Source organism: Mauremys mutica, chromosome 7 (genome assembly GCF_020497125.1).
Source record: "Mauremys mutica isolate MM-2020 ecotype Southern chromosome 7, ASM2049712v1, whole genome shotgun sequence".
NCBI lineage: Eukaryota > Metazoa > Chordata > Testudines > Geoemydidae > Mauremys > Mauremys mutica.
In genome coordinates this window covers 77,752,723-77,764,803 of record NC_059078.1, presented here as the reverse complement: position 1 = coordinate 77,764,803, position 12,081 = coordinate 77,752,723, and the positions used below count along the sequence as shown (strand labels likewise).

Genomic DNA, 12,081 nt, shown 5'->3' with positions numbered 1-12,081 from the left:
AGCATGTGGTTGCTGAGAAATGAATGGAGGACAACCCATGTGTATAATGTATGACAAATAGGAGAGTAATTTTGAAATCCTGAATTCACTACATTCACTATTACTTTTGGCTTCATGTAATGCATTTGCAAAGCCATAATTCTATTTCATTCCATCAGGCTCCAAGAGAGGTAAAAATGTAACTAATAATTGGCCTGCTCAAGGAAAGAAACAGGAATGATATATTTAATTCGGTATATTTTGAGGGGGGGAACCCTGATGTGTTATGTTATATGAGGCTAATACAAATAATAATTTAAATATAAATTAGTTTCCACTCTCATTATTCTAGGTTTCATTAGTCAGAAATATGTGATATGCAGACAGATGTGGAAACTGACATAGTGATGTATGTTTGCTGTCTTAATTTACCACAGGCAAGTGACCTAGTCAAATAGCACTTAATGTTACATAAAATTTGCTGACTGTGTTTTGCATGTATTCTGCTGGATGCTGATTTGAATACTATTGTATCTTATTAAATATAACTAGAGATGCACCCCAGTCTGCCTTAATAAATAGACCAAGTTCTGCAATCAAACTTCTTGTGAGGATCCGCGAGTCCTGAACCTTCCCCCGCCCTCCCCGACCACTGATGAAGCCACCTCACCCCCCACTGTCTCTACCAGTGACTGGAGCATTGGGAGCCCTAAGGCCTTACATTCCACTAAAGGTAACACCCATAGGGACCTGACTGGAGGAGCTCCGGAGTTCCTGACTGGGCCAGGTGCACTATTCAAGTTATAAAGACACAGGAAGTTGTCTGTGCCACAAGGTGGATCCTGGCTTGAGGCTACTTCAGACCTTGCTGTGTTTGCTACCTTACTCATGGTCTCATCTCAGGTTTCTAACTTGGACCCTGTCCTCGTCCTGGCTCCTGCCCTCGGCCTTATTCCAGTCCCTGAACCCTGTTGCCCTGTTTCTGACCGCTCTGGCTCTGACCCTAGAGTACAGCTCTTTGGCTTCTGACTCAACACTGACCCTCAGCTCCTGCTTCCTGTCTGATCCTGGCTTCAACTTTTGGCTCTGACACCTGGCTCCTGATTCAGACTTGCCTATAGGCCTCTGGTTCCTGAACACAGAGGTGATCATCCAGCCAGACCACCCACACCCAATTGCTGGTACCAGTCTTCCACAATCTTCTGTTCATATAAGCGGAAACAATACTATGTATTTTAAAATAGTAATTAACTAAACAAGAAGACCTCAGTAAGACTGACATTGTTTGAGGTCAACTGGACTCTTATCCAATTGAAAGGAAAAAGAAATTAGATGAGTTGGCAATGTAAAATTATTTTCAACAAATGTGTCAACATCTCCACAGAACACAAAAACTTCAGCTGAAGCTATTCGGTAGAGATGACCTGATTCATTAGGAATTGGTTTGCTTAATTAAATAGCAGAAACAGTACACCTTACTTCACATAAAAGAGAAATTGATATTACTCTTCACTCCTAACTGAAAGAAAATAGGAAAAAATAATGAACAAAAGGATGCTGACAGGAGGTAGTCGGTGCAATAGTCTTTTTTCAACTACATTTCCAGTGTTGACTCACACTTCTGCACCCAATTAATACAAATAATTTCTAAAGAGAAATAAAGTGTAAAAAAAACCCTAACAAAAATTACCAATAAGGTGGAATTGACATAATGTCTATGCTGCAAAAGTAAGTAATTTCATCCCTCCTTTCCCCTTCCCACCTTGTCTGCTGCCATCTAGCCCTATGTCATGTGGGCCTGGGCCTGAAGATTATTCATACAGTGTTTGTAGGATCAGTCCCATAGACTGTAAGTACCAAACCAGATCTTCAACTGGTATAAATCAATGTAGCGCCAAGAAGCCATTGAAGTTCTGCCAGTTGAAACCACTGAAGATCCAACTCCATTTTTTATATTTGTCTCTATATCAACATACATCCATATCGTATGGTGCTGTGTTAATAAACATGCAGAACATAAGTACATGTGGGAAGTACATCACAAACTAGGTGATTGCTGGTGGACATGCTAATGCTCTATTGCCATTTGCAATCTAACTGCAGTAACTGTAGCATATTTGATGGTCTTTATTGCTAACGGTAGAGTCAAACCCAAAAAGATGGAAGGAAGAAAGCCTCATAGCGCTCATTTGTTACTGGTATAGAGGGCCATTAAGCTTCATGCTGAGGCATCCAGGCTTCTGAGTACTTATCAAACCTAATAAAAAAGAATGATTGGGCACATGACATATGTCCGCAGGCTTCAAGAGGTTAAAATAAACAGCAGAAAAGGAAGGTACATGGAAGCATTTTCCAGCACAAGCAACAGAAAAATGCAGCATCAAATGCGTAGTGTTTTATGAGCATGCCAATGTCTTTGGAAATGGACTATTTGGGAGAGAGGGAGTTGCATGTTGAGAAAATAGCTACTATGTGAACATTATGTATACAATAGCTATAGGCATTTGCAACAACAGGAAGGTTAGGATCAAGGGGGCTTTCAGGAGGTGAAGATGAGAAAGTTAGCAAGGGCTAAACTGTGCAGGCACTTTCAACAATAAATCAAATATTGGTATGTGGTTTTTTTTATAAAATCTCACCATAGTTCTGAGGCCCAGCCTCACCTCATTGGCCATCTCCAGATAGGAAAGGGAAAGAAGAACAGGGAGAAAAAATGGATCAAAATAGTGAGGCTAATAGTGTACTTAATATTTTACTCTTTTTAACAAACATTTTCTGCCATATGTCTAACATTGGTGTTTGTTTTAGCGACAGTATATCATATTCTAGCAAAGGTGGTCCCATTGCAGCCAGGATCACATGCTACAATAAAGCCTATTTTTCATGAGGCAATACATAGACCATCTAAAACTACAGTGTGATTAGATAGGTTGATAGGCTGTCTGTAACCCCGTCATCATTCTGATATTTAAAAAATTTAAATTCACTAAGGGCCTGATCCAGAACACATTGAAATCAATTGGAGTCTTCCCATGGTCTTCAGGGGGCCTTGGGTCATGTCCTAGACCATTGGATGTTGACATATAAAGGGCTTGATTCTGCATTCTGTTAGGATTGTACCTGCACATCCTGACTTGCACCAGTGAAGGAGCTGGCATAGCAGAGCCGTGCTCGGTCAACCCCCTTACCGTCCCCATTCTGTCGAGGACCCACTGCTGAAACACTCCCTTTTGCCCATTATGCCAGGAGTGTTGGAGGCAGCTGGCAGAAGTCACAGAGGAGTCTCTTCCACCAGCTTTATGCCCATGGAGACTTTCCCTGCACAGGGGGAATACTCCACTAGCCATGTCAGGGTACTTGTAAGTCACTTTGATCTTATGCAGTGCAAATCGATTTCGATGAACTGGGCAATCTAGCCTAATGTCCATTGTGGTCTCCAATAAAAGCTAGATTTTCCAAAGTGATCAGCATGCACCATCTGAAAACAGCTCCGCTCCCATTTAGGCACCAACAGAAATAGCAGATTTTCAAAAAGGCTTAACACACTGAAAGTTGCAATGGGAGCTGCTGGGTGCTGAGCACTTCTCAAAATCTGGCCCTTATTTTAGTGCCTAAATGGGGGCTGAGCTCTTTCAGAAACCTGACCGCAATTGCAGGTGCTGAACTTGTGAACTTGTGAAAATCAGGCCCTATATGTCAACATTTACCAACAATAATGACATGTTAATATTCGAGATTCCTCAGTATTTCTCTATGTTTAGGATAGGGAAAAATAACTTATCTCAGATACTGGAAAGTAAGTTAAAATCTATATAATTTTATAGCTTTATATAATTCTAAATATAATTATATACATGCATAATATAATTATTCTTACTAGTGGTGATGTTTGTGAAATGTAATGGTCAGTATAATAATAGAACTAAGAAATAATTTTGTTTTTTGGTGGGAGTGAGCTATAGCTTTCAGGCTGATTACTTTCTAAGTGGCTCTTAGTAATCTGCTGTCAATAGCTTTTAAAATACCCAAGCTATTTAAGTTAAAAATGTGTTACCATTGCACACTATAACATTTTTTTTGCCGCAGAGTAATTACGCCCTGATCCAGCAATACACTTCAGCACATGCATAACTTTCAGTACTTGATTAATCCAGGCTGACTTCAAAGAACCTAAGGCTTGATCTTCCATCATTAAAGCTAATTGGAGTCTTTCCATTGATTTGAATGGAAGCAGAATCAAGACTCTACTCAGGCACTTAAAATTAAATATGTGCTTAAATGATTTGTTGGATCAAGGACTCAGGCTTTACAAACCACAATAGGTTGAAAAACAAATGTGGGGAAACACTGTTACATTTCATTTTTTAAATTCTGATTCAAATATATGTTTTAATTATTACTGAACATTCACTGTTAAAATAATCAACTTGGAAATACCACTGTGAGTGGAGATAAAACATATCCTCCCCCTCACCCCCCCCCCCCAAAAAAAAAGTGTCAGGAACCTAACTAGCTACAACCCGAAGTTTAGCAAGATACTTAAGCACATGCCAAACTTTAATCACATGATTAACCCCACTGACTTCAATGGGAACACACTGTAATTAAAGTTCAGCACATACTCAGGTTGCTTGCTGAACTGGGACTTTAAATGGTGGTGTTTCTAACAGCATGCCTCGCACTCCAAGGGGACTTGTTTTATGCTCACTTTTGTTCAGGGATATTTTTTTTCCTAAGAAACATGCTACTAAATCATGTTCTAGTGTAGACTACCCTCTTATAGCAGGATTTCCTAATGTGGTTCTCAGACAAGAAACTGCTGACCCCAAAGGACAGGAAAACCTTTGTGATACTGAGCTAGCAACAAACATATTTAAATATCACAGTAGCTGGTGCAGTTCTAGTCCCAGTGTCAGCAAACTAAAGAATGACATGTCATCCTCAATTCACTTAGGGCCTAATCGAAAGACCATTGTGGTCAGTGGTGAGATTCCCATTGACTTCAATGGGCTTTTGATCAGCCCATTTGTTAGGACTATGTATTGCAGAATATCTGGTTCTGCTCAGAAAAGAGGTGAGTTTTCAGACCATTTATATTGCAGTTGTTCAAATACCAGTAAGGAGTGAATTAAGGCTGTTTAACTCATAATTTCTTGGTTTTTATCAGTATCTGTACAAGGGAGAGTACAGATATTTTCTCTCTCCCTTTTTTCTGTACCTCTTCCCTCAAGCTTTGTGTTTTGTCATATAACAGCATGAAATCTTGCAGCCTAGAGTGACTGATGTTGCTTCTGAAACCTCATTGATGGTTTAAAGCTGCTAGTTAAGTGAAGTTTGCCAGTTCTTATGTTCATAGTTAGCCATGAACCTGAGTTTTCTGGGTGGCATTATGATGCACTATTTTGCCAATGTTTGTATTATTTAAATTCCCCCCCCAAAAAACTTTATTTATTCTTAGAAAAAGTAGAGTACAATACAGTTGTACAAACAAATGATCATTTATATGTAACTGAGCAAAAAATGTACAAAGATTTCAGATACGTCAAAATACATAAAAATAATTTAAAAAAAACAACATAAAATATAAAGAACATACAATGAAGGGAAAATAAAATGTCAGTTCAATGATCTTGTGGGTTTTTTTCACTATCAGAAGTAACTGTCCCAAGGTGGAATCAAATGGTCAGGAAAAAAAGATAGCAGCAGAAAGACGACAAGTGGACAGGAAAAGAAAGATAAGAAAAGGAAAGAATAAAGGAAGAGAAAAATTGGTGTAAGTAGAAGAACTTTTAATAATCAAAAAGGTGACTGACACCATATGGAGAATGTGCCAGGGCCTATGAAATAATATCTTGTTGGAGATCTGAGGCAGGATAAACCTGATCCTGATTAGAATTCTCAGCAGTAATCATCTTTGACCCATTATGATCATATTAACAATCTCATATTTCTATTTCCAAGATACAGTGGGTTTCAGTTCCAATTCCAAAGAGAAAGACTAACGAGCTAAAGCTGTAAGTGCAGATTTTTTGAGGTAGGTTAAAATACATGTGTCATCATCCAGCACAGATATATGATGCACCGTAGGGAAACTTAAGGCAGAAGATATAAGGCTGTGCATCCCAGTCCTGAGAGATAGGTTGATGTTTTTTGTTATCCCCTCTCCACAGACCAAATTACAATATGTCAGGGCAATTTCATCACCTTTCTCAATCCTACACAGTTAGAAAATTTTGCAGAGTGATGACTTGTGGGGTTTCAATCGTATCTATTGAAGTTATTTTGTTGAAAACAGAGTGAAAGCAGTAATGACAACATGATGCTGTTACAAATATATGAGTCAGTTAGTACAATTCTGTTCCTGCTGTGGACAGAGCATTTGATGTCAGCCTCCTTAATTTGAAGAATAGAGGAGGAGGAGAACACTGATGACAGGAGAAAGAAAAAGACTGCTCGGTAGAATGATTTTACACAGGCTGATTAAAACAATGAGAAATTATAAGCCAAGCAGCTTTAATTAACATTGTGGTAGTTAAAGAACTGCAAATATATGGCATGAAATATCCTTAGGGTCCTTAAAGGAGAGAGATGCTGCAATATCTAACTGCAACTGAATAAGATGAAAATGACGTAATTTCCTAGCTAGCAGGAAATTAAGGTTCCATGTACACCAGCATTATAACTGTGATTTGTACCAGCCATGTTCCAGTCTCTTCAGATAAAATACATTTATGTTTTATAGTCCTCTTCATTATAGATAAGGAAAGATTGAAAGAGGAATTTGATGAGCAAGTTGTAATAGTGGCAAGATGTGGCTTAACGGCCAATGTGTCAATCTTATCTTCTATAAGGGATGCAATACATTTCAGTTCTTGGCAAAGGAATCATTCTGTAAATAGTGAATGAAGTCAATGACTAGTCTAAAGTTGCTAATTCTCCTTAATGTGAAGATATCACATAATTTGTTTGGTGATTAGATTTGAGCACACAGAGAATTTTACAGGATTTCCATGATTGACTTTTTTTATTCTTCTCTGTTTCAAAGTTTTAGTTATTCTAGAGTGTAACATTTGGTAAGGAAAAAAGGGGGGTGGAGGGCTATGGTGGCTTGATGACTTTGAGGCTGTCACAAGAGAATTGTTCTTCCGGGGGGATAGCTGAGTGCAAAAAGATATCACTGATAAAGTATCGATGGAGCCTTTTAAGTCTATTACAGTTAGCAGCCATGTTGGGTCATAATGACAATGAGCATTTGGAAACCATCTTTCAGACTGTCAAATAAATTGAAAAATATCCAAGACTCGGTGTTGCAGGAAAGCCCTCACAAATTGACTGACCCAAATTATATTAGAGTTTGTTGAGCTTGTGAAACACATGAGTAGGAATTGTACTGAAAAAGTTACTGGACTTAGGATGCTGTGACACTCTGTACCTCAAATTAGCACCCTGGAACCACCATATTCACCACTGTGATGATATTATGATATGTTCTATACAAAGTATACCTTGTGCAGTGTCATTTCAAAAGTCTTGATCTGTTGAACACTAATATCCTGTTTGATTGTATGTACTATCATGGTACGTGAAGTTATGAAGTATTGCTATATGTGTTACTGAAATATGTTGTGAGGTTGGGAACACCCACAACCAGCCTTTCAATTACAACAAAGGAGTAGCCATCAACTGCCAGACAGTGTCAATGGCCCATCAACACCCATCAAGAAAATAATCCACTATCCCAGAGACTTCTCAGAGAGATCACCTACTGAATGGAGACTGCTTGACCAATGGGGACTGCCTGATCCCCTAGTCACAGTAAGGATCTTTCCAGCAAGCTGGAAGACAGTATAAAAGAAGGGAAGTGACATCATCACTTGGCCTATCTCCCCCACCCCACCCTGCCATCTCAACATCTGGAAACACATATAGAAGACAAAGGCTTTGAACTAGGAAAGTTTGGTTCCAGGCTGTAAAGGGAGTCCAGTCTGTGTATTGGGAACTGAAACCTGCTTGTGCCATCTGTCAGGGTGAGAAAAGCTGTTTGATTCAACTCTTTCTCAGACTAAAAGTTTAAGATTTAGAAAGCATGTTTACTTTTTATTTTCTTAAGTTAACTCTCTTTGACCTTTATGCCTACCCTTTATAATCACTTAAAAGCTATCTTTCTGTACTTAATAAACATATTTTAATGTTGTATCCTTATCAGTGAGTCTGTGTAAACTGCTTAGGAAATTTCAGCTCAGGTTACAAGGGCTGGTACATGCCCACTTTCCTATGAAGAAGTGGTGAACTAAATAACTAACTTACACTGCTCAGCCTTCTGACCAGTGCAAGACAGTACAGTTCTGGGGTGTGAGGCTGGGGAGCTGGGGGGAATTGGCTGCAGCTTCCCTATTGATGGTTCATGAGTGACTGGGAAATCATTCATGTAACACAGTTGAGGGTGCCCATGCCTGTGTAAGGGCAGTGCCTGTCAAGGGTTTGCAACTTGACATTAGCATCACAGTGTGAGGGCCAGCCCAGGTTGGTGGGTTTGGAGGGCTCAGCAGTCCCATAGCCCAGGTTGCACCCTGGGGAACCCATCACAGAGACACTATTCATTTTCTGATTTTATTTTCGTATGAGAAAGACTCTCTGTTTTCAATATATTTAAGTGATTAATTTGTAATGTAGACCACACTGACAGACGCACTTTAGAGGTCAGGGACCAATACATTACTTGCTCAGTTATTCAAAAGGGACAGAGAATAATCTAATAAAAAGTCCAAAATGGTCATTAGTTGGATTTTTCACTCATTTTACTGACTAAAAGGCTTCTAAAGGCAATATTAGTGTCCAAAATATTATGTATAAAATATTGTGATCAGTAAGAAACAGCCTAATATCACTGGTGCAAAATACACACTTCTGTTTAATGGACCAAGTTGTGATGCATCCAGAGATTTGTGGAGGTACTCTAATATTCATGACCAGGGTAAGAGGACTGGCCACTGAAAATAATTGGAACAATACATTTCAGAAAATCTAGTCTAAAGTTAGAAGAGATTGTCCATAAATTCTAGAAAATCTATTGACTGAAGAAAGATCAAATATAATTTCCCCAAAGTTAGAAGTAATCAAGGCCATTTAAATGTTACTAAATGTCTTTCAAGCATTAATAGACTGTGCATCCCAGCGGAAGATTCTGGCATTGTGGTGCAGATATAATTTTTTTCTAACATCATCATAGTCAAATCTTCCTTTCCACAAACCAGTTTGTGGTTACCAGTACATTAATTATTTATGTATGCTGCATTGTAGCCGTGTTGGTTCCCAGATATTAGAGAGACAAGGTGACCTGAAGAAGAGCTCTGTGAAAGCTCAAAAGCTTGTCCCTCTCACCAGCAGAAGTTGGCCCACTAAAAGATATTATTTCACCAAGCTTCTCTCTCTAATAATTTATGTAGTTTAAATGTCTGAGTACTTGACTGCTCCAATGTACATGAAGAACAAAAGGCTCACCTGAACCCAGAAAACACCAATGTGATTCTAAGTGGAAGAGGAAAATGCTTTGAGGAACTGGCAAATATCAGTGCTTCATCTTCAGTTGAAGTCAAGATAACACACAGCCTTTGGGTCATGCTGGACTCAGTACTGACTCTGGAAGCACAAACTTCAACAAGTTACTAAAAGTGGCCTCTCCCCTCTCCAGGTATCAAGACGACTCCATCCATTCCTCTCGTGAATTAGCCAAGGTGGTTTCTGCACTTATCACCTTTAGAATATTTCCCTCTTGCTGGGCCAAAATAAGAAGTTCACAAAGAAGCAGGAGTTGGTGTAGAGTTCAGTCTACTGAGTGGATCATACCATTGATGTTATGCCAGCGCTCTTCAACATGAACTCATTTAATCCTGGATTTACTTCAAGTGTCTAGAACTGATTTACAAAACCCATTAATGAGATACAGTCATACTATCCGAAGGATTGCCTCTTTTGTTTGACAAGCCAGGGAAACTCATTGCTCAGTACCCTGTGACAAGTATAATTTTCAGGGAACCAGAGACTTACCCCCTTCAGTTGCTCTGTTTTTCAAAAAGGACAGAGAATAGTCTACCTGAAAGTCCAAAGTGGTCATTAGTTTGGATTTTTAACTCTTTATTTTATTGATTTAAAAGGAAGTACTTCTTCACACATAGCATAGTCAACCTGTGGAACTCGTTGCCAGGGTATGTTGTGAAGGCTACAACTAATACGGAATTCAAAAAATAAATAGAGGATAAGTCCATCAGTGGCCATGTGCAGGGGGTCCTCTAGGCCTCTGACTGCCAGATGCTGGGACTGGATGACAGGGAATGGATCACTTCATATTTGCCCTGTTCTGTTCATTCCCTTTGAAGCCTCTGGCATTGGGCACTGTCAGAAGACAGGATACTGGGGTAGTTGGACCATTGCTCTGACCCAGTATGACCATTTGTATGTACTTAGACTCATACAAGACTCTGGAACACGCTTCCATAGGTGATCAAGAAAAATCTAACTCTCACCATTTTCAGCTCACATTGCAAGTCACATGTCTTTGCCAAAGCCTTCCAAAAAGCAGAAGAGAAGAAAAACCCAGCAGTGTGCTCAAAGTTAGAAGCTGTTAATTAAACTACAGAATTGAATGGCTTATTGACTGCCCCAGTGGGACAGATTTCACTGTTTTCTGTAATCCATGCACAGTATTTATACTTTATGGTGATTGGCACCATAGAAATACTGATGATAATATGTAGATACCTGCATTGATAGCCTCAAACTTAGTCTTTCTGAAATCAACTCCACTAACAACTCCATTATTCTTCCTGTTTCCCACATCTGCAACCCTGGTGTCATATTTGACACCTCTTTCTCCTCCTCCCCCATATTCTGTTCCTTCATAACTCTGAAACATCTTTCTATTTAACATTATGGGAATATTCTCTTTTCACTATCCCAACTACTTGCACTTGCATCCTTGGGGAACATTTTCCACCTTGACTACAGGAACCTACGCCTCTTCATCAATCTGATTTCTCACTTAATCTTCTACTGCATCCAAAATGCTCCTTCTACCTAATCCATCTGGGAATTTATACAATAATGAGAAGTATTGCATCTGAGTGCTTGCTAAAGTCACCTACCTCTTTGGTTGCTCTGACTTTTTTACTCCATCTCCTTGAACCACTTTACTGGCTTCCTGCATTTTACTTCATTAAATTCAAACTCCTTGTCCTTTTTTTCAGGGCCTTACATAATCACAATTTTCATTTCCTTCTACCTTATGCCTGCTCTTTATACTTCTCCAAGACCTTTCATTACTGATTCCTTCATCTCCTCCCATTCTCAACTTTGTCCCTTCATCCATTCTGCCACCTACATCTGGAAAAGTCTCCCACATTTTGTTCATGCAGCACCCTCTCTCTACTAAAATTAACTTCTTGCAGGACTCCACCCTCCTTTTTCTCTTTCCTAGCATCTCCACACACACCCTCACTTTCTTGATCTGTTCTCATAGACTCATAGACTTTAAGGTCAGAAGGGACCATTATGATCATCGGCTCTGACCTCCTGCACAAAGCAGGCCACAGAATCTTACCCATCCACTTCTATAACAAACCCCTAACCTATGTCTGAGTTATTGAAGTCTTCAAATTGTGGTTTGAAGACCTCAAGCTGCAGAGAATTCTCCTGTGTCTTGTCTTAGTTTAATTTGTCTTGTTTACCCCTACCCTGGAAGTGCTTTTGGCTCAGACTTGAAACCACTTACTCCCACACATCTGCTTATTCCCACAGATGAGTGATCTTCCTGGAGTAAAGCTGTACCATACATCCATCTGTTCTCTGAGCCTGCTGAAGTATTTTAGAGTTTTTTATGTGGGGATATTAAAACCCTGAGCATTCCAAGAGAGAAAGTTAAGGGCAGCCATATTTAGAACAGTAAAAGCCTAAAACGTATTTCTGATTAAGAAAAGTCAGATAGGGGAATGATGAAAGCTGTAATTCCAGTTAAAGACACAGAAAAAGAAAAAGAAAAAGAAAATAAGGGGAAGCAGGAGCAAAGGAAGCAGAACATTAAAGATCAGAGAGACAGATCCTTCCCCC

The 12,081-nt window shown here is 39.3% G+C and overlaps 1 protein-coding gene across 18 annotated transcripts in view; it reads right to left on the bottom strand.

The window, feature by feature from the left end:
* The window catches only part of GRID1 (glutamate ionotropic receptor delta type subunit 1), an 845,000-nt gene that overhangs the window by 9,635 nt on the left and 823,284 nt on the right, over positions 1-12,081 (bottom strand). For 6 of the 18 annotated variants that reach the window (XM_045025227.1, XM_045025244.1, XM_045025226.1 and 3 more), the window contains one exon: positions 2,619-2,654. The exons of the other annotated variants lie outside the window; for them this stretch is intronic. In XM_045025227.1, the coding sequence (XP_044881162.1) occupies positions 2,619-2,654 (36 nt within the window). The remainder of the gene's footprint in view (positions 1-2,618; positions 2,655-12,081) is intronic. 18 annotated transcript variants of the gene reach the window in all.